General features: G+C 53.1%; 1 protein-coding gene across 1 annotated transcript; it reads right to left on the bottom strand.

The window, feature by feature from the left end:
* Positions 1 to 524: 524 nt before the first annotated feature.
* On the bottom strand, positions 525 to 9,267 carry LOC147529184 (maestro heat-like repeat-containing protein family member 2B). Its single transcript, XM_086625394.1, has 17 exons — positions 9,195 to 9,267; positions 8,500 to 8,651; positions 8,072 to 8,209; positions 7,283 to 7,350; positions 6,643 to 6,778; positions 6,442 to 6,537; positions 6,112 to 6,216; positions 5,768 to 5,891; positions 5,297 to 5,418; positions 4,697 to 4,849; positions 3,906 to 4,051; positions 3,521 to 3,683; positions 3,092 to 3,285; positions 2,141 to 2,278; positions 1,832 to 1,943; positions 1,490 to 1,636; positions 525 to 716 (listed from the first exon to the last, which is right to left on the bottom strand). Exons 1-17 carry the CDS (start codon positions 9,265 to 9,267, stop codon positions 525 to 527), a joined length of 2,259 nt encoding a protein of 752 aa, XP_086481520.1.
* Positions 9,268 to 22,582: the final 13,315 nt, after the last annotated feature.

The raw sequence follows: 22,582 nt of genomic DNA, 5'->3' as shown, positions 1-22,582 counted from the left end.
TGAGGGCACCTCCAGCCAACCCCACGACAACCACCGTGTGCTGCCCGCGGAGGATGGCAGCCCGAGAAATAGCTCTTGTCCCCTCATTCCCACCCTCAGGAGACCAGTATGGAAAGAACCAAAGCAAGAATCAGTGATCAGTAAATCAGTGTGCCTGAATCCAGTTCTTTGAAAAACAGTGTTTTGGAAGCCAGATTTGGAAAGACGGTCGCCTCATCCAGATTCCTTCCCTGCCACATAGGTCACGAGTCCAAGTGCGACTCCCAACCTACGAGGAGTCTCAGAGCACCTCAGCATTCTTTCTGGCAGGGGAGCTGGCTCATGCCTGAGACACCAGAGGGCCTGAGAGACCCTGGAGGAGGCACAGGCACTTGACGGCACAACCCACCCCACCCACGGAAAAGTGGGGAAAAGGGTCAAAGCAGATGTTCAGCCAGCAGAGACCCTCCGTGTGGCATGGGGAGGCCCCGACCCACCCCACGCCTGTCAGACAAGAGGGAGAAAGAGTTATTCCACTCGCAGCCTCAAAGAACATCTTGGTGGATCTGGCGATGTCTTTGAATCGCCAGTTTCAAAGCAGATCCCAAGTCTTTTGCCTTCAGCTTCCTCACCTCCTCAGCCAGCGTCAACGTGCTCTCAGCAGCCACCTTGGGACAGGTGGTGCTCTCCAGGCCCCTCTGCAGCACCTCCAGAATGGCCTTCTTGTGCTTTCGCACCTGCAAAACCAAAGACACCCATGAGCTTCTCACTAGTGCTGGTCCGAATGGCTCCTCTTTGCCATTGCTTCTGTTTTGCGCCAGGAGGTGCTGGCCCTTATGAGCCATTACGAAAGGCATTTCGACTCTGTAGAACATCTCCTAACATGCTATTTATCAGAGCTGGCACTAGAAAGGAAGAGAGACTAATATAGACAGCCCCTGTAGGTGCTGGGAACCCTGACCTGCACGGCACTGAACGTGCCGCCCATCCCCATGCAGGGTGCTGGGCAGGCCCCGCCTGTGGGAAGGGTCAGGCCGTTTTGGCCATTTGAGCTGTCACAGGGTTTTCCTACGAGGCCATGCTGGTGGCCTAATCGCTGCTACGTGGGGGAGATGTCTGCAGAGTCCTCGGTTGCAGTGAGCTGGCTCAGCTCCTCCTGAGGCCAAGGAACGTGCACAGAGCAGCACAGGCTTGGGCCTCCTCAGGTTAAGTGGTAGGTGGATCTCTAACTCCTTGACAGGCAATGGTCTTTTGTCAGGATCCCTTCAGCTGCCAAGGGCTGAAGTTGCTAGAAACCAGCTCAGAGAAGATCTCAGCCCAGGAAGAAGCCTGGTTTGGTGCCAGGTTTCCCCTTTGCCACGCTGCTGACATCAGAGGAAGGAGCATGGTCTTAGGAAAGGGTCCCGTTTGCCTCTGTTAGCCTGTGTGAGCTCTCGAAGCCCTGTGCAGCTCCCCACCAGACTCTTGCCAGTGAGGGGCTACAGTCAGAGAAGGGAAAAGTTGGTCTCACCTCCTTGGGTGCTCCCCCGACTGCATTGCTCAGGCCTCTCAATGCCATCTGCCGCACAGCGCTGAGTCGGTGCTGTGATTTCTCCACCAGGACACCTAGGATACTCTCCAGAAACTTCTTCTCCGTGACTGGGGGGTCCTTCATCAGCTACGGCAGAGCAACATGCCCGTGAGCGCCAGGGTGGCACCTAAGCCAAGTCACAGCACGCAAACAGGCTTCGTAGAAACGAGGATCCATTGGATCCATTGGATGATGACACTCTCTTCTGGCACCTTGACATTCCAAGCAGCAGTTTCCTAAGAGAAGCCCTCTGAACCCTTCCTTCCCCTCCTGTTGCCTCACCTCAGCAAAGAAAGCTGTGGCCGTGAGCTGCAGGTTTTCCGAGTGGGAGTTCAGCCACTGGGAGAGGGCCCATATCACACCCCTTGAGATGAGCTCGTTGCGAAGCAGGACACTGCACACAGAGCACAAGAAGGTGACACACGGTCATGTGGCAAGGCCACAGGTCACAACCCAAATCTTCCGCTGCTCCCATGCAGGTGCTGTTCAGACCCACAAGACAGCTCCCTGGGCACATCGGAATGGTCCTGGCAGCCACTTCCCTGGGCACAGCCATCCACAGAAAGGGGAGACGCAGCCCCGGGGTCTCACCTCGTCAGGAGACACACGCTGTCTGCGTGATCCTGCGGGTTTTCGAGAGATGTCCACACTCCCTCCCTCCGTAGCAGCAGTAGCCATCTCTCATCCATGCATCTCCTCAGCACCAGCTCTAGAGCCTTGCAGTAAGGGCTGGAAAAAAGAAAGCACAAAGACATCTCAAATCACAGCATTTTTGGGGAAGGGTTGTCTGTAGCAGAGCTAAATGTTCTGCCACCTTGGCAGGTGTTGCTCCCCTCGTCTCAAACTCCTCCAAGCTGGAGATCAGCTACCCCTGAAATGATGCTGTGTAGCATTCAAGGCCATAAAGCTCTCAGAAGACGGGCTTTTTCATCCTTTGCTGTGCCCCAAGCCACTGAGAGTGGGAGGAGAGCCAGGCTCCCTGGGCTCACTCAATGCCAGATGCCCAAGGTGCTCCCTAAGGGCGCTTCTCACCAGCATTTTATGCAGCATGACTTGCAGGCCACAGACAGCCTCAATTTCCCCCAACCCTTGAGGACCAGGAGTGGGGGCGGAGCCCGGGGCTAAGAGGAGGCCACACGATGGGTCCACCCACCTATAGATTTTACAGGCAGGAAGACCACTGATGTGGCCAAGCCCTGCGGTCACACTCTGCCAGGCCAGAGATTGCATGAGTGAAGTCTCTAGGACACCAGACCACAGATGGCCATGGCCGGAGGGTGGTCCAGGAGGGGTCTGTCCCGGGTCAGTGGAAGGAGAAGCTGCACAGGAGGTGGGATGAGAGCAGTTGGTGGTGCCAACCCTGCAACCCCTTTCCTCTCTGGGAACGGCCATTTCTCCAGGAAAGAAGTCAAGCCAGTCCCGGCAACCTACCGCCATGCGCAAGAAACAGGTCAGGCCAAAGCGCTCCTTCAGCACCACAAATGAACATGCCTGCCTGGAGAAGTAAACCTCCCCAGCTTGCCTGCCCCTCCTGCTCCTTACCTGCGCTCCACGTCCTCCCCCCTGGATTCACTGACGAAGAGTCCTCTCCAGCATCTCAGAGGGCGAAGCAGCACCTCCTCCCCTAGCGCCTCGCTGACCTCAGCCAGGAGGCCTGGAAGGAGACGGGGAAGCAGGCGCTGGACCCTTCCGTCAGTCGGCAGCACAAGCAACACCTCACAGAAGGCACGGGGGAGCTACAGGGAAATTCAGACAAGAACCACCCGTTAAACAAGGGCTTTGCCCACCAGCGCAGCCCTGCTGCCCGCCTCGAGAAGCTTTCACTGCCTGCAGGTCTCACGCCAGAGACAGTCTCGCAGCCCAGGAGCAGCAGAGATGCCCCAGCACATCACCCCTGTGCAGTGTCCCCAGGCATTCCATAGTTCGAAAGCAGAGCCAGAGCTGCAGGAAGGCCTTTGCCATGGAACCTACCATGAGGGACTCCAGAGCAGGCTGGCCGTGGTCCAGTTTGTGAGCGGAGGAGCGGGCCCTGAGGCTGTTCTCCCTCGCTGCCTCTAACTTCTGTGTTAAGTACCTCAGGACCTGTATCCCAAGGGTGCTTCTTCCCAGGGTCTGCCACACCTCCACTGCATCCCTGCAGGGGAAGAGGCATTCACCCTTGAGCTCATACCCTTGGGGCCTGCGGTGCCCTCACCACAGGCCAAACACTCTCCTTGTCAGCGATGGGGCTTATGATGCCAGGTTCCTTCCGGAGATGGAAGCACACAGCCTTGCTAAGCTCAGATCTTTTGGGAGACAAGCGACCTCCTTCTTCATTGGATTTCCCCTAATACGGGCAAGGTGGGAGTGCACAGACCTGTCCTCAGGCAGATGTTTCTGGAGGAGGCTGTCAACCACAGGCTCATGGTGAAAGCGGGCCAGGAGACACACCGCATGGAGCAGGAGGGGCCTGTGGGGGCTCTCTTGCATGGTCTGCATCAGGACGTGCAGGACTTGCGGCACCTGAACAGAAGAAGACGAGAAAGAACACTGCAATGCATCCTCTCCCCGTACCTCTACAGGACACAAACACGGTCAGTTAGTGCCTGAGCAGCGCTTGCTCCCTCGACACACGGTCAGGCTCTAGTCCTAAACTTCACTCCGCCGCTCACGGATAGGGGTGAGTGTGCTCTTGGCACTCACACACGCACACACGCACCCTCAGTGGCTGCACGTGGCTGGGCCCAGTGGTGCCCGGGGCTGAGCGCTTTGCGCAGGCTGAGGAGATGGACAAGCGTTGTACCGACAGCCTGGATAACCCTGACCACTTGGCTGTGGCAACACGAGGTCAAACCCAAAACTGTTCCTCAAGCCCATGAAGAAGCCTCATGGTGAAAGGAGAGGAACGGGAAGGTCGGTGCGTCCCAGAGCTAAACGGTCTCACGTCAAGGACCTGCTCCAGCAGGGCACTTTGGACTGTGCGTGGCCATGTCTTCCCCGCTCCACAGAGCAGAACGCGACAGGAGATGCTAACACGTGCTTGGACCAGTGATAACCCTCGTCTCTCCACTCAGCCTGCGTTTCTTCAGCTCTTGTCAACTGCACGAGGTACAGTGCAAGAGCCAACAGAGAAAAGTCAAAGCCAAACTGAAGAAATGTCTCTCTTACCTCCTGATAGATTTGCCGCCCACAGGTTTCCAGGAAAGTAGCCATCCACTCCCAAGCGGCCCATGCACGCATGTCTGTGGCACACTTCAGGCTTTCCGTGACGGTGCTCATGAAGTCTGCGGCCTGTGCTGGGGGGAAGTACTTGCAGACAGCCTGGAGAGACATCAGAAACAGAAGAGAGCCAGTCACAACTCTCCGGCTCTGCAGAATGGGAAGGAGCCTTGAAGAGACTCTGAGTTCAGCAGTTTTCCTGTCCTGGAAGGGGCAATCACAGCACACTGCTGCCGTCGTTCACGTTTTACGGAGCAGAGAGATTTAGGAGTGTCTCCTCCCACGTGGTTTGCTTATCTGCAAATCTCCTTTTCTGACAGCAGCGCTCTCTCACGCACATGCGCACAAACACGCGCACCCCACACGGTATTCGCTCCCTTGACCGTGCGCCTACAGGCCAGGCACGTCTCGAAGCCTCCTGCCACTTGCTTAGAACAGAGGTGCTGGCGTGACAGCTCCCTCTGGAAATGGCGCAGGAGCCTGGAGGGAGCAGGGGCGGTGAAGGAGCCCAGATGCCAGACCCCCACCCTGGTCTATGTGGCCAGTTACCTTTGCTATTTCTTCCGAGGTCTCAAACAGAGGCAGGTCGTCGGGGGTGTCCAGCCCTTTACACAGGTGCCCAATGTCACCTGCCTCAGGTGCCACGTTCCTGGTCTTGGCTGACAGAAGCACTGGGTGAAAAGGAGAGTCACATTTAGAGGAATCCAACCTTTGACCCCAGCTATGGAAGAAGGAGGACCCGGGCATGCGCTTGTCTGAGCACCCCGTCTCGCCTGGACGCGGAGGGCTCTGTTGCAGAGGGGGACAGTGCCCAGCATTGGAGACTAGGTCCTGCTCTCAGACAGCAGTGGGGGATGGCCCTGACTGCCCTGGGCAGGGAGAGGATGGAGCGGGTGAGAGTAAGAAACCAGGCGCCCCTTGCGGGGATGGTGCCCGACCCACTGGATCTCAGTGGCACCAGGCAGGAAAGGGAGGGACGATCAGGCTACACCGAAGCTGGGAAGCGCCCTGTCTCCTCACCTTGCATTTGGAGAAGGTGGCGCAGGCAGACCTCTGCCCACTGGCGGGATGTGGCCAGGGAGTCAGCAGTCAGAGGGCCCAGCAGCCCCACCAAGAAGCCAAATTCCTTGCAAGTGCTTTTTCTCTGCAGGGGCAAGAGGCAGGGAAAGGGTCGCAGGTGGCCCCAGTGCCCAGTCACCTCTCCTGGCCATGCTGCCCAGAGCAGGCACCAGGCAGAGGGGAGGGCAGAGGGGCCGCCCTGTCACTCCACAAGACCCCAAACCCAGCGCCCAGCCCAGCAGGGCTCCCTTCGGGGCCGTGACTGGTCGGGAGGGGCACGCGGCACGCAGGGGGTCTCCGCTTACCGTCACGGCGAATCGCTCCTTGCAAGCGCCCAGCACCTGGGCGCAGACCTGCAAAGCCCTCTCCCGCTCCCACGCCTTGGCCGAGGTGAGCCAGCACCGCAGGACCTGGCACAGGGGGAATCTTGTCTCACAAATCCTTCTCTCCCTGACATGCCTCTCCATCTCCCTCCTCCTCTGCACTCTTCCTTAAAGCCCTGCCCTGCAGCTCTGTGTGGCCCCCAGCTCTGCCGAGCACCGGCAGAGCTGCCTTCACAGCCCTGCTCTCTAAGCCTCCAAATCTCTGTCTCAGTTTTGGAGCGACTCTCTCCCCATCACCTCATGGCTACTCACATGGACCACGTCCTTGAAGCAGGCAGAGGTCACGTCTGCCTTGAGAAGGCCTGCTGTAATCTGGCCCAGACCTCCCAAGCACAACGCGTGCAGAGTCTGAAAGCAAGAAAGGAGGACCGAGGTTTGGCATCAGAGGGGCTGCCGGGGTGTGCTGAGGTGGGATCCCGACCCAGAGGTGGGCAGGGCCAGGGTGGCGGGTACCTGTATCTTCCGCATCTGCCTCACTCTCTTCCCTTTCCCTTCCATCTCCTCCTTGGAAGGAAAGGACAAGATGGTGTGGCAGCACTCAGCCAGCAGGTTGCAGCTTTCCTCCCAGCTCAGAGATGGCCTCAGCTTCCTGGACAGAGAAAAATGGAAGAGCAAACAGCAAGGGGATTTACTAGGTCTCTCCAGAGCGGCTCAAATGACAACTGGCTTTTTCCTAACCGAGAGCCCACAATCCAGGACCCCCAGCTGATGCCAGCGAGCACTGCCTTCAGTTCCAGCGCTTCTGCTCACTCCCAGGCAGCAGACAGCCCCCAGCCCCAGGGCTGCCATGCCTTGTCTTGCCTTCCCTCTTGCCAGCTGCCTGGCCAAAGACTCAGCGCCTTTCCCCCAGCCCAGAGCCGCTCTGCTGCCCACAGCTCCTTGGGCACCACAGCCCAGCGCTGTCTCTCGCAGATGTGGCTTCTTAGCCCCAACCCTCCCACCAGCCCTTCCAGAGGCACCTGAAATGAGAAACACTGTCCCATCCCACAGCCTCTGCTTCTCCCGGAACGGCGCTTAAGGCCGCTGGGACTGCACCAGCCGGCTGTGGGGCAAACACGGTGAGTCTCCAGGGTCTGGGGCATAGACCTCATACCTCAACTGCTTCAGGCCCAGAAGCACTTGCTTCACCACCGAGTCCTGGGGCTCCTCCGTTGTCCAGTCCTGCAAGTTCCAGAGAGACACACAAAAAGTGGGCAGTGGGGACAGGCATCTCAGGGGGGAACAGACTGTGCTGCCAGACCTGCGTAGGCACACGTGCACACTTCTACTGGCCAGGCTGGGTGTGTTCTGGAGGACCGGTGCACATAAGCACCCCAGGAAGCTCTTCTAGCCAGGCCCGCCAGCTCGCGCTGCCGCGTTTTTGCTGATCGCCCACCAGCATTGATGGACAGAGAACGCCTCCTTCCTACCGGCACCCTCACTTTGTAAGGCGGCTTTGCCCGAGACCTGCTTGAATTGGTAAGGATGTGCCCCAGCACGTGCCATGCTGAACAGCTATGGGTGCTGGTGCTGAGCAGCTCCTTGATGAAATCCAGAAGTGCCCTCCTCACCTGCCATGGCTTCCCACCTGTCAGACCTCTCCCCTTTTCAGACAGGGCTGCATGTGGCCCTGGGCCCTGGGGCAGAGCTCCTCACACACACCAGAGCCCCAGGGAGATGGCAGAGTGTCCCCTCCACAGGAGATAGGCCCCGCGACACTCGGCTCCCTCCTGGCCCTACCTGAGTTGCTCTTCTCCGCCCTGAAAGAAGCCTCAGGCCTCCTCTGCTCTCCCTGTTCCTTCACTAAGGGTTCCTGAGCTCCTCCGGCACCCAGCAGATCCCCAACACCTCGTGGCACTTGCGCAGACCCCCTGGCCACGCCGAGCCCTGTGCACCACCTTACCTCGCTCACCCAGAAGGGGCCTTGGACGTGCCAGCACTGGTACAGGATGAGCTGCTCCCAGGCCAGCTCTCGGTGCGGCTCCTCGTGAATGAGGACACCAATCATGGCAGTGACTGCGCTGATGACGGCCGGCTTGTCCTGGAGAGGGAAGGGAGGGCTGAAGATCTGCCCAGTGCTCAGCAACCCCTGACCACAAGTCTGCCCTTCCCAGAGAGAGGGGTTTCCCCTTCCCTTCTACCCTGCAGAAGAAGGGCTCGCTCCGGAGGACAGAGAGCATCTCCCCATGCCAGCACACAACACCCCCTGCTAGAAGGCCCCGGGCTTTGGCTGCTTCCCGCCAGGGAGCCCCCAGCCCCGGGCACGGCACCGGCAGGCTCCTGGCCTTGGGTGCTTTCTCGGCCCCGGGCTGCAAAGGCAGCGGTGCTCACCTCTTCCTCCTCACGGCCCAGCCAGTTTCGCACCACGTAGCAGAAGAGCGGGTAAACGTGGCTGCAGAGCTGTACTTTCCCCATCCGAGGGATGGGGCACTGGTCCCCGGAGCGGAAGTAAGTACTGATCCCTTTCGACCATTGCTCCAGAACTGCACCAAAAGAAGGGGAAAAGGGGCACGTAAGCGTCTGCAGCAGGGAGGGGACCTTGCACCCTCACCCGAGCCGGCTTTAAGCACAGCTTGCCAGGATTCAGCCGGAGACCAGATCTGGGATTCAGCAGCAAACTCCGCGCTTGAGGTGCCTGTGCTGTTTCTCCCCTCTTCCCCATCACAGCTGCTTCTCCTCACAGGCTGTTCCTCTCCCACTGCAGCCCCTGCCCTTCCTTTCCCTTCTCAAGGTTTTGCCCATCCGCACAAGCACATGGAGCCGGTAGGAAGGCTCGGGACCTGGCAGCGCAAAGGCACCCGTGAGCTCCTCCGTGCAGGTGCACCTGGTGTCTCCGCGTCCTGCCCACAGAAAGCTCCGGGGCTTCACTCGCTGTCCCTACACGCTGCCGATGGTTTGGGATGGCTGAGCCTGACTGCGCTGCGGGCTCAGCCCCGCTGTGCCCGCGTCGGGAGCAGCACGGGGCACCCGGGGCCAGCCCGACCCCTCCCCTGCTGCCGGAGCCCAACCGAGGGTCCGGCACTCACCTCCGCAGACCGCACGCAGGACCCGTCCGCTCCCCACTCGGCTCAGCACGGCACGCACGGCGAGCAGTGTCATTCCCACAAATGGGATGCATCGCAGGGCTGCAGAGAGGGCAGGGAAGGGGGACAGAGCGTGGCGGGGTCAGCCAGAGCTGCAGGGGCCCCTCGGATCCAGCCCCCGGCAGCGCTGCTGAGCAGAAGGGCAGGGGGATGTCAGCATGGGAGGTATGTGCTGGAGGGCCACGGGGATGCGACAGACCTGAGGGATGGGGGAGGCCCCTGATGAGGGAGAGGGCTCCTGCCAGACTCCTTCCCCACGAGGATGCAGGGAGGGCTTTTGGCGAGCATGGGGAGGACAGTGTTGGGCAGAACCCCTGAAGGTTTGGTCTCTGACGGGTTCCTGCCCTCGGGGCACTAGGACTGGGGCAGTGAGGCAGAGCTCCCGGTCAGCCCAGCCCTGCCAATGGAGCCTGGCAAGGAGGCGCTGCAACCCCATAGCTCTCCAGGTCAGTACAGAGCAAGGATTCCCTCTCCCAGTTATCACAGACCATAACCCAAAGCAGGAGGCCAGGGTGCTGTACCGTAGCTGCTGGCAAGTTTGCCCAGGGTGACAAAGACAAACTCCTGAGAACTTCCCCGCAGAGCTTTCAGGTGTCCCTGGAGCTCGGACATCACGAAGTGGAAGTGGGAGCCGGCCAGAGCCACCAGGACGTCACCAGCAGCTGTCTTCACATCATCGGTCACGCCCTGAAAAAGCGCCACAGGTGAAACACTTCCCAGGAGAAAGGCTGAGGCACTCGGACAGGGCTAAGGAGACCTCAGGGCCAGTGCACAGACAACCTCGTCTCCCCAACAAGACCCCATGGGGACATCTGCGCCCCAAGCCAGGCGTCTGCTGCCTCTTGAACCCTGCAGAAGGGTCCGCCCTTCTTCAGAGCTCTCCACAGGCCCTCACCAAATACCCTGCAAAGACGAGTCCCCAGCGCCTCTCCCTAAGGAAAGACTTGCCAGCGGCCAGAATCGGGGGCCTGCGTATCCCAGCTCCATCCTGCAAGCACGACTCCTTTGTCACCTCGCACAGAGGGGCTCGCTGGCTCTATACACGCCCCAGCACGGGGCTGGGTATGGCCTCTCCTCTAGAGGGAGGGCTCCCCGGGAGAAGGAGACCTCACAGGGGCATCGGGGAACCTCTGTCTTCAAAGAGAACAAGCTCACCTGGGCTGCTCTTATGTCACCAGACACTTCTGCTAACAGGCGGTTCAAGACGCCGCTCTGCAGACGCCCGTCGTCTCCCCGCAAAGCGCTCTCCAGCTGACGGTACGTCTGCACTCGGTCACCCTGAGGACACACCACAGAAGGGAGCGATTGGATTTACATTGCTCTCGGTGGGAGCTGCGAGCTGCCACCCCTCGCTCCCTGGAGAGCCTGCAAACGGCACCACCACGTCACGCCGCCAGCTCCTGTCTGCTGCAGAAATGAGCTGAGGGAGCAGCTGCCCTGGAGAGGGTGTCTCACACGGTGGGACCCACCGAGCACCAGCCACTGGCCTGAGGTCAGACTTGTTCCAGGCCAGGTCCTCCCCAAACCACCACTCCTATGGACATGGCCCAGCGCCAGATGGAAGGTCCGGATGTGGGACGCGCGGCACTTGCCCACTCCTGGGCAGGGAAGGCATGACTAGGGGGAGCCCTCAAGCCTCCCACAGCACGGCGGGATGCCCCCATCTCACCTCATTGTCTTGCAGACGCTCCAGCAGAGAAGTTGCAGTGGCAGAAACGGTGGGGCCAGCCACAGGGACAGACGCCATCGCCCTGCCTCTGCCCTCAGGACGCCTAAGTCCAAACAGGACACCTACATATGGGCAACAGGAGAGGAAAGAATCAAACAGCTTTCGGAGGGGCCCAGCAACAGGGTGGATGGACGGGGACAAGTTGGAGGTCACAGGCAATCGCCATGAGGCAGCCAGGGCAGACGCTTGCGCCAAGAGCGTCATCAAAGGCTGTCATGAGAGGCCAACGAGGCCACCAGTGGGCTCTCCATCCTTGGAGATCCTCAGACCTTGAGGAGACTCAGCCCACCACGGGCAGCTGTGAGGGCTCCTGCCTCCAGCACGCTTCGGCTTCCAACCTCCTGCCAGCCCCTCACCTCCAAGCGCTCTCAGCCTCTTCATCGCAGCAGGATCCTCTGGATAGATGCACTGATCTCTCCGGGTCCTCCTCCTGAAATGGTTGTGAGCAACTGTCTCGGGGAGTGACACTGGACCCAACACTGCCATGGCAACCTCATCACAGGGCCCGACGTGTCACAAAGGGCTGTGGCCAAGTTCCGGGGGCCCCGCTGGGGGGCAGGGACTGGGTGGGGCAGTGCTCCAGGGGTCACGGGGGCCCAGCAGCGCAGGGTGTCCCCATTCCCTACCCCTTGAACTTGCCCATAGTCCTTGGATGGTTCTTAGCAATAGCTTTCTCTAAAGGTCCATCCTGGCCACGTCTTTGTGTGGTTCCCCTCTGCAGGGACCCGAGGTGAAGGGATGTAAAGAGCCTGTATCCTTCCATTCTGACACTCCAGTCACAGGATGCCTCCCACCACATCTCCGTGATGCCAATAAGACCATATTCCTGCAGGCGCGCACACACTTCTAACTCCTTTATTCCCCATGCTGCATGCATTTGCATAGAGGCATTGAATTTGGGCTCCAGATGAATCTGACTTCCTGGCTGGAGCGGCTGGAATTCCTTTCTGCTGCTCTTTGGGTGCTGCCAGCATATCTTGATCAACCTTGGTGTCGTGGGTTAGGCCGATCCAGCAACTAAAACCCACGCAGCTCTCCCACTCCAGTAAAATGGAGAGGAGAAAAATATAATAAAAGAGCTGAGGGTCAAGACAGGAACAGAGGAGCACCCACCAACCACGGTCCCGGGCAAAAGAGGCTGTTTTCTTAAAGCAAAACTATTTATTAACAGCTACCTACAAAGAGAAAAGCAAACAAAAACGGTTATTTGAGAGGATAACAAGAAAACAAGGCCAGACCATAAAAACAACACCACTCCCCCCCTTTGCCTCTTCTTCCCGGCTCTACCTCCTCCCCCCAGCGGCGCAGGGGGCAGGGAATGGGGGAGTGCAGCTCAGTTCATTCCGTGCTGTTGCTGCCGCTTCTCTTGAAGGAGAAGGAGTCCTTACACCATTGTCCCTTGCTCCAGTGGATCTCCTACTCACGGCGAAAGCGTGAATCCTTCCTGCTGGGAGGCAATCCTTACCCCATGTGATTGCCCCAAGTGTTGGCTTTACCAGTCCTTCACCTTCCACCTTCAGAGCTTCATACTTGTTGTGCAGAGGCACCTGGGGAGGCAAGGTGGGCGAGGAGGGACATAAGCCTCAGGAAGCATGAAAAATATTCATCCTTACTAAGTGATAAGAAATCTCTTGGATCCAGCCTGATAGAGCAATTTCTTGTTCCTACTCTTACGCACTTGCACTGTGACAGCTTTCTCAAGAGGGGGTCCAAACCCTCAGGGCAATTTACGAAGTTACAAATGTCTGACTCCTTTTGTACTTGCACACCAAAAAAGATCTTGCACTAGAAAATCTTTATTTACCAGTTAGTGTTTTCAGGCTGCTACTGCCCGAGATTATTAAATCTATTAACTTCTTGTTAATTAAATCTAATCCTTCTTGTTCTGATATAATTAAGAGATAATGTCAGTGGAAGAGAGGCTTGTTGTGGGACCCACTACAAGATATATATGGCATACTATTGATCCCAAACTTCAAAACAAAGTAGTTATTTTCAACATGAGTGGACAGGTTTTGACAGTTGTTTGTTGTTAGGTCTTTATCTGTCCTCCTGCCTTATTTCTGGTGTAAAACAGATGCAAAACTAAAATAACTTGATAACACAATGTGATTAATTTCCAAACTATAAAATAAAGAAAATAGAACTCCACTTTTTTCTTCCCCGAAAAAAGATTTCACTTTCTTTAAGAAGTTTGGGTTTTTTCATACTGAAACCTAAAAGAATGGGATTATTCATAATACATATTTTAGTAGAGTTTCACTAGAATAGTATGCTAATTTGGAATGCTTAATGACACGAATTACACAAAACCAGATGCTTAAGTGAACATTATTTCATAAACACTCATTTCGGTTTCACACAGAATGTATATATTTAATATAGTTTTCACATAGGAAAGACTATCTTTAATCTAGTACACAGGAAAGGAAAAAAAAAAAGCCAAGTATGTAGCAGTATTTTTCTGATAACAAGTGATCAAAGGGAATAATATGGGTAGAACATGATTTCACTTACTTATTAGAATTTTACACTTGAGGGGGGTAGTCATGAAAAAATAAACACAGGGTAAAAAGCTTTTTTTTGGTCTTCATAGTGTTTTTGTCCTTACGCCTTGCATTTTTCAACCTGTTGTATGTTTTGATACTTGAATCTGCTTCTGATAAAATGATGCGAAGGGCCTTTCCATATGACGATAGCACTTTATGCTCTGAACTGAATGAGCCAGCATGGTAGAAGACAGATGCCAAGAAGTACGCTACCTGTTTGCAAAACACGGGAATATGGAGTGTCTGTAAACTCCCCAGATGAAACTGGAGTGTTTGGCATTCAGACTGATGGCAAAAAAAACCCAAAACAACAAACAAATAGCTTTGCATATGTGACATTCATAGTAATTGGCCCTGAATAGGAGGGCCCTAAAACTGATGGTGACTTATTCTAAACACATTAGCTAAACACAGAGACTTTGTGTTGCAACACATTTTTAACACAACCACAGATGTACAGAAAATAAAATTGATCCCAAGGAAGTAGAGAACATATCTGCAGTGTGAAATGGTAGACGCAATTCTGCTTCGCTATATGGTAGAAAACTCATCAGACTGGGTAAATACAAAGAAATCTAATATTTTCCTTGCATATCATACAGTCAGTTCATTTGCTATTTCTTCCCTGATTACTATGTACAGACATATAGAAAAGTGGATGGTAACCTGATGCCTAGAGAAAAATCAACATACATCTCCCATAAAAATAAAATGTAAATACAAAATAATTTCTCGGGTATTTGTGCCAGATCTTGTTAAAAGTAATTCTGGAAAGGATTAGATAAAAAAGGAAAAAATAGAAAAAAACAACACATTGCAAGTGTCAACAGATTCCAACCTAGAAGAAGAAAAATAAGCACTGCACAAAGAGAAAAGTCTGCAGAAAACAGAAACCAAACAATCTATTCACAGGTATTTCAGAAGACTGTTATTGCATAGACCATATTAACAAAAGACAATTAAGTTAAAATAAAAGAAAAGTAGGGGAAAGAGCAAAAAGCACAGTAAAAGTTCACCAGAGGAATGGACGAAAATGAGGCTCAATCAAGCAGCAAGATTAATAATGATGGAAAAATCTGGTTTACTGTACCACCAATCCCCAGATCAAGAAAGGTTCACCTTTATTGTAGTTAAGATTAAAAAGCCTGCATTTTCATGGAAAAGATCATTTTTCAAATCTGGCTTTTGATGTGATTACAAGTTTGCTTTATATAAGGAACTAAATCACACTGGGAAAACACTTTGCACAGTATACACACAATTATGAAATGTACAGTTTATCAACATTATAATAATTTTGTATAAAGGCAATTTCAAAATAGCTTTTTCTGTCGTAAAAGATATTTTTTCTAGTTCAGCTGTTTGATCTTCATACCAGCACAAAAACAGAAGAAATGAAACTATCAGAAAAAAAGCAGTAACAAGCATCTTTCTATGCTCAGATTAGAAGAAACTTGATGAAACTGATTAAAACCTTGAACTTAATTTTATTTTTGCTGAATAATGAAAATTTGTTTTCTTTTTCTTCTCCATGTCCTGGGTTTGGCTGGGGTAGAGTTAACTTTTCACAGGAAAACGGGGAGGGGACGCAAACTGGGGCAGCTGACCCAAACTAGTCAGGGAGCTATTCCATACCATATGATGTCATGCCCGGAGTATATATTGGAGGAGCCAGCCAGAGGAGGGGTCTTTGAATTTTCACCCACCTCAGCGTGGGCTGAGGCTTCCAGGTTCCACGTGGTGAGCAATTGTACCACTTCTTTTGTATTGTTCTTTCATTAATATTATTGTTGTTATACTCCTTTCTCGTTCTTTTTTGTACTGACAGATTAAACTGTCTTTATCCCAAGCCACGAGTGTTTTCTGCCGATTTTCTCCTCTCATCCCACCAAGAGTGAGCGAGCGGAGGCGTGGTCACCCAGCTACTGGCTGAGCTCCGCCACGACAGTCCTTTTGGGTGCCCAATGAAGCTCTCTGTGAATTGCTAAAGTGGGCAGCAGAACATGAGTTTGTAGCTGATCCAAACACTGCCCTTAACCCAGAAGCTTGGGAACTGTTAGGGGATAAGTTATTTCATGAGACCGTGTTTGGAGATAAGAGCGTGCTTGACCTGCTACGGACGTGGTGGTCCCTATACGGTATAATGCGGAAGTGGACCGCAGGAAGAGAAGGAAAAGAATTACCGGGCTCTGACGAATCTGCGGGTGAAGGCTCTGAAGGGGACTACGAGTTATTTGAGGGACCACTGACCCCGGACAGCACGGGCAGCGTACCCGCCGCGTCTCCGCTGCCCTCGGGGACTGATTGATTCGCGGGGACTGCGCGGAGGTCCGACCCCTCCCCGCGAGATTATGTTCCGCCTGAGGACCCCTCACCAGTGGAACAGTTGGCAAAACTAACCGGTCAAAGCAAAGCGTTGGAGCGTCCCCCACCCTCCTGCCCCAGCGGCCCCCCCCTCCTCCTCCGCGCTACGGCCGCCCCTGCAGCCGGCTGCTTCAGTTACTGCCGCGGGATCTGTCCTTCCTACGGCTCTGCCATTGCCGCAGCCAGGCACGGCAGCCGGGGTTCTGCCGCAACCGGGAGGGGCAGGAGGTATCACGGCGGCGTCGGCTCCGGCGCCTTTGTGTCCCGCGCCGCATCCGCGCATTTCCCGGCGCAAACGGCGCAGACGCCGGTGGCGGATTTCTCGGCACAGCAGCGTACGGCGCTCTTGCGGGAAATACTACAGCAACTGGTGGTGCTGACGGAGGCGGTGCGACAGGCACCGAGGGCGGCGCCGGCAGCCCCTCCGATGGCGGCCCCGGACGCGGCCCCGGCAGCCCCCGAGACGGCGGTCCCGGAAGTGCCACCGAGTGCGGCGCCGGCACGGACAGCGGTGCCGCCGCAAGCCGCAGCCCCCCAGGCTGCACGGCCGTGCGTAGCTCCGCAACCGTCCACATGCCTCCGCCGCTACACCGCCCGCTGGCCCGGCGCCTGTGCCCTGCCAGCCCTCCTCATCCGTGGGGCCTGACGATGCCAGCAGTGTGACTGCGGACTCGCTTACTACACTGCGGGAAACTGTGGCGGTGGTCAGACATCGGCAACCAGTAACACAGCTGGCCTACAGCCGTCCTTGGACGCTTCCTGAATGTAGTGCGACTGTGTCCAAAAAATTCAAAGCAGTTTTGGGAATCGGTCAAGAGGCGGGCTCTGGAGGTTGGGGACTGGGATTTAATAGAGAAAGTCAGGATGCCTAAAGATGAAAAGGGACCTGAGCGGGTTATTATAGTGCCTCAGAGTGCTGTGCAGGTAGATCAAGGCAGTAGTGAACCCACAGAGGGTATCATCCAAGCCTTTCCTGTACAGAAAGCTCTTCCTAACTCAGGTCAGTCTGACACACATGAAGTTATCGCTTGGAAAGTGCTCCAAGATTTGCAATCCAAAGTGGCAGAATATGGGCTAGGGTCTCCTGAAGTCATGCAGATTATTGGAGTGCTGAATACTGACCTGCTCCCTCCATTTGATATTAAGCATTTAGGTCAGGTATTATTTCAACCTGTACGATATTCAGTTTTTGAGGCCAATTGGAGAAGGATGGCTGAGAAAGCTGCAGCTGGGAATATGCAACTGCCTCCAACTGATCCTAGACATGGAGTTCCAGCAGATGCTCTTATGGGAGCTAATGCCTTTTCTGATCCTGATCTTCAAGCCACCTGGCATCCTCAGGTCCTCGAGGCAGGCTCAGAAGATTGGTATGGGAGCCCTATTAAAAGGCATGGACATAGCTGCTCCTAAAACACGATATGTGAAAATAACTCAGGGGCAGAAAGAGCATTTTTCATCTTTCGTGGAAAAGATTGCTGCCGCCCTCGAGAAGCAGGTCGAAGATGAGACCTTGCGGTAGCTGTTGTGCAGACAACTAGCAAGAGATAATGCCAATGATGAGTGTAGAAATATCATAGATGCTTTGCCAGGGGAACCCACACTAACAGACATGGTTGAAGCCTGTTCCAAAGTGGGATCTGAGAATCCTAAGTCTGCTCTGGCTGCAGTTCTGCAGCCTATTCAATTAAATTCTTTTAAGAATTTTTTAATTTATTCAATTAAATTCTTCAGAAGAAGGAATTGCCTTAAACATAATATTTTATACCCATCACACAATAACGTAGGCTTGGGCCGTTACCTAGTTCAGAAACTTCCTACATGTATTAAGACATTGTGGATGCCCCACCCCTGGAAGTGTTCAAGGCCAGGTTGGATGAGGCTTTGACCACCTGATCTAGGGGAAGGTGTCCCTGCTCATGGCAGGGAGGTTGGAGCTAGACGATCTTTGAGGTCCCTTCCATCCCAAACCATTCTATGACTCTATGACATCCAGATCTTGCTCCAGAACCAGATTATCAATTTCTATTAAACTTGCTACTGTATGATAACGTTGATTCTCTTCAAAGGGCTGTTGTGCACTCCTTGCATTCACTCATTAAAATTTCTACTGCCTGCTAAGTCAGAGGGAAAAAGAAGACCCAAATGTAATACATTGCTCCGGAAGTTAATGCTGGCTGTTAACTCTTTATTAAAACGGCTTGTTTTTCCTAACTTGCCTTATTATTTCTTTTCAGCTGAACGTGATAAGCACGTGGCCAGCCACACAGCATCCTACAGTCTCATTTAAAGCAGAAATAGCAACCCTGTTGCGGACTGCCTGTATCTTCTCACAGTGGGTCGCAACCAAACGGCTGTTGCGACCACGATGTATCTCACGATCAGAAGGCTGATCCAAACTCACTATTATCTCACTCCAGCAGAAAGCTCTGACTCACACGCTCCAGGGGCTCCTATCACTCCAGTCTCCAGGAGGGAACTGCCCCACTCCCTCTTGGGAGTGCCCCGCCTTTAACCATCCATGAGTCACGTGGTCTCCGGCTGACCAACGTGACTCACAGCACCTGTCCTGACGAGGCACAGGTGCTTTCTATTGTAGTAGCCCATGTAGCAGCCAGAAAACTTCTGCAACAATTCCCCCTCTTTTTTTGAAAAAACATCTAATGACCTTTAGGGGTTCTTAACATTCCGATCCCATGTACAGCCACCGTGTCGGATACCTTTAAGACTAGGATCATGAGGAAGTGATTCTTATATTTTTTTATCATACCAAGTCAGCAGTGGATATATCCATTGTTCTGATGATGTTGGATACATCCACCCTGGCTGTTCTGGCTGCTTTTCCTGATGGATAACCTGCGGTTGCCATAACATTCCTTCAAAGGGTTGTCGTAACATTCCCTCAGGGCTCTTTTCTGGACTGGTCTGCGGCTCCCGTATTGTTCCCGCAAAGAGCTTGCTAGGGCTGTATGTCACATATTTCTTAGTTCTTCTGTTGTCATTTTTTGACCGGCTGTTGGTGTAAATCCTTGATCTACAGTTTTTTGCAAAATGGCCCATCTTCCCACATTTATAACACTTCTGTTTCTTATTATCTGAGGCCATCAAGGTGGTGGCTAGTACAGTCATTTCATGCTCTACAGACCCGACCTTAGCACACGCAATGACCATTTCCTCTAAAGAGGGGTCCCCTGGCAGTACTTCAATAACTCTTCGGCAATCAGTGTTGGCATTATCCCTTGCCAGTTGTTTTGTCAATAGGGCCTGTAGATTGCTGTCATATATTTGTTTTTCTATTGCCCCTTGTAATCTCTCTACAAATTGTAGAAAAGGCTCCTTGACCCCTTGTTTGATCGTGGAGTACCTCGCTTGGGGTTCTGCCATTTCTGTGGTGCGCATGAGGGCCTGCATCCCTATTTGTTTGACCTGCTCAAGAATTTGGGGATGCCATTGGGCTTGTATTGCTGGATTGCTAAATACTTGACCTGTTCCCATCAGGACATCTGTACCAACGGCATAGCATGGGTCGCCTTGAGGTAATTGTATATTGTGTAGTGCCTGACGATCGGCCAACTGCCTCCAAGTGCTCATAAAAATGGAGCGTTGAACTTGCAGGAACATAACCTGAGCCAGATGTTGAAAGTCATACGGTACCAATATCTCTAGGTTTAGCAATCGCAATAATTGTGTCACTGCTGAGGAATTTGGCCCATATTGTGCTACTGCCTTTTGTATATCCTGTATGACTTTCCATGACCAGCCCAAGTGTTGATTGGGCTGGTTAGAACCCGGGAGGGCCAGTTCCACAGGGAATACACTCGGCCTTCCCCCCATTTCCATCATGGATAATTTTTTTATTACTGACTGGTAACCCCAAGACTTGAACCAAGTCCCAGTCCCCAGCCTCTATTGCTTTCATTTTACCTCGTTCCAGAAACGGACTGGGTCACGAGGTTGAACTGTCGCTGTAGGGTTCCCAAGGGGTCTGGTTCCAATAAACAGACAGATTCTAGCGACTTTTCCCTTGGTGGAGAAACCGGTGGTAACTCCCCAGCTGAGCTGTCACTTGCTTTGGAGGTTTCTCCTAAAATCTCTTTTGCTGCAGGGGGCGTCATGGCCTGCTGCAATATCTCCACTACAGCTGCTAACTGCTGGGATACTCCTTGCAGCATTGTCACGGCCTGGCGCACTAGTGCTGGCTGCATGGCTCGTACCTGTGTCATATATGTTGCTGGATATGAAGTTGCCAGGGGTGGGGCCATTGGATCAAGTGGCGGAGCCGTAGGCGTGACACATCCTGAGGAGGAAGGGGGGGCTGCTGGGGCAAAGGGTGGGGGGCGCTCCAATATCTCCTGCAGGGTGGGGCAGAGTCCCTGCATAGTCCCCACAACTTTATTGATCTCCGTGAACAGCAAGGATACATCTAATTCGCTGTCCACACTGTCTGGGGCCAGTCCTCCTTCAGACGTTTCGTTGTTTCCTTCATACCCTTCACTCACTGATGCATAGTCTGTTAATTCATCTTCCTCCTTTTCTGCCACCCCCTTTTGAATTATATTATCCAGGGCCCTCCACGTACACAGCAGGTCAGTATCAGTTAAGTCCTTTTTTCCAAGGACTACTTCACAAAGTAGCTTATATCCCAACCTTTTCCAAAGTTCTAGGTTAAAGGTGAAAGTAAGGCTAACTAGGTCTTCGTGTCCCGCTGCCCAGTTAAGTAAATTATATAAATCTTCATTACTTATATTGGCCCCCGCAGCCATTCCCGCAGATTTAAGGAAAGTGAAGGTCTGATTTTCCTTTACAAAGTTTTGTCCCATTTTCCGTTCCCAGCAGCTCACCTCATTCCAGATGTCTAAGTCAAAGCTGATCAATTCACAGCTCTCCTGCTGCTCTCGAGCTTCACTGGGCTCTACCACACTTTGTTCTGCAGTCCAAGTACTTCCCGTTCCAACAAATCACGTCGGGGTCACCAGATGTTGCGGACTGCCTGTATCTTCTCACAGTGGGTCGCAACCAAACGGCTGTTGTGACCACAATGTATCTCACGATCAGAAGGCTGATCCAAACTCACTATTATCTCACTCCAGCAGAGAGCTCTGACTCACACTCTCCAGGGGCTCCTATCACTCCAGTCTCCAGAAAGGGAACTGCACCCCACTCCCTCTTGGGAGTGCCCCGCCTTTAACCATCCATGAGTCACGTGGTCTCCGGCTGACCAACGTGACTCACAGCACCTGTCCTGACGAGGCACAGGTGCTTTCTATTGTAGTAGCCCATGTAGCAGCCAGAAAACTTCCGCAACACAACCCATGTGAGAAAAGCTCCTCATGAAACGCAACTTGGTCAGAGAAGCATTTCCGAATTGATAACAGGAGCGTGACAGAGAGCGTGATTTCAGCACAAGGGCTCATACCAGTGCATCTATCAAGCCATGCTGACTGATCACGATTAATTAGCTTCATGAGGAACAGCAAGCAGCTCAGAAAGAAGGTTAAAAAAATTCATGCTTGACTTTAGCACGATAAAATACAACTGCTGGCAGAATATAGACTCTCAGAAAATTTATGAGGGGCAACTCCCCAGTTGTTTGCTACTGTAAAGTACTGTATACATAGCAGACTGCTTAATAACCTGATACTGGCACGCTGCCTCTTACATGTCATGGGTAGCAGTGGCTGGGAAAGAGGTAAGAACAGCAGATCTAAACAGTGACTTCCAGCTCTGAGACTGCTCAGCAGTGTGCACCCGAGTAGCTGGTTAACAATGAAGCCTCTTTGGAGATCCTGGCAACATAAAAGTCTACAGGAAGTAAATCTTTTAATATTACAGGTGCCAAAAGATATATTCATTAGGACTTTTCTTAGAAATAACCATCACTATGATGCGTTTCCACTGCTGGGGAATGTGTGTGGCTATACTATAGTCTCCAAAAACTCCCTACTATCAATTTGATAGTATGGATGATTACAACCCGTGCCCATGGACGGCACTGCTTAGTTACTAATACAGACACAGAATTCTGTCATCTAAGGTTATCAATCTCTTTCATACTACTTGCTCACCTCCCTGGTTGGCCTACTTTTCAGTCAGAAGGCCCCTGGAGCTCCAGGTGCTGACCTGAGTTGCTTGAATTGTGTTACTGATGTTCTGAGACTGCATACCTTTACTTCAGGAGAGCTACATATTAATCATATCATGAAATCATAGAATAGGTAGGGTTGGAAGCGACCTTAAAGATCATCTAGTTCCAACCCCCATGCCATGGGCAGGGACACCTTCCGCTACAACAGGTTGCTCAAAGCCTCATCCAACCTGGCCTTCAACACGTCCAGGGACGGGGCATCCAGAATTTCTCTGGGCAACCTGTTCTAGTGCTTCACCACCCTCAAAGGGAAGAGATTTCGTCCTTAGATCTAATCAAAATCTACTCTCTTTCACTTTAAATCTGTTACCCCTTGTCTTATCACTTCATGCTCTTGTAAAAAGTCCATCTCCATCTTTCCTATAGGCTCCTGTGGGAAAATAACCCAAATGGGTGAAAATTGGAGAAATACAGCTTTGCAAAATTTAGCTCAAAGGCTGCAATATTAGAGCAACTTTGAAGTGAAACACAGTTGCTGCTCCCAGGACGGACACGGCCTGCTGGACACAGCTGCTGCTCCCAGGAACAATCAAGGCCTACACAACAT

The sequence above is a fragment of the Tauraco erythrolophus genome, chromosome 2 (genome assembly GCF_009769465.1).
Source record: "Tauraco erythrolophus isolate bTauEry1 chromosome 2, bTauEry1.pri, whole genome shotgun sequence".
Taxonomy (NCBI): domain Eukaryota; kingdom Metazoa; phylum Chordata; class Aves; order Musophagiformes; family Musophagidae; genus Tauraco; species Tauraco erythrolophus.
Note: the sequence above shows the minus strand (reverse complement) of the source record. Positions and strands in the feature narration are given on the sequence as shown.

Excerpts from the sequence above, each read along its gene's own strand:
- LOC147529184 (XM_086625394.1), bottom strand. The coding sequence starts at position 9,267 with ATGACACTGCTCGCCGTGCGTGCCGTGCTGAGCCGAGTGGGGAGCGGA. Across the intron at positions 6,538-6,642 it reads GGCAGATGCGGAAGATACAG|ACTCTGCACGCGTTGTGCTT; the intron begins GTACCCGCCACC and ends TCTTGCTTTCAG. Across the intron at positions 717-1,489 it reads TCGGGGGAGCACCCAAGGAG|GTGCGAAAGCACAAGAAGGC; the intron begins GTGAGACCAACT and ends TTGGTTTTGCAG.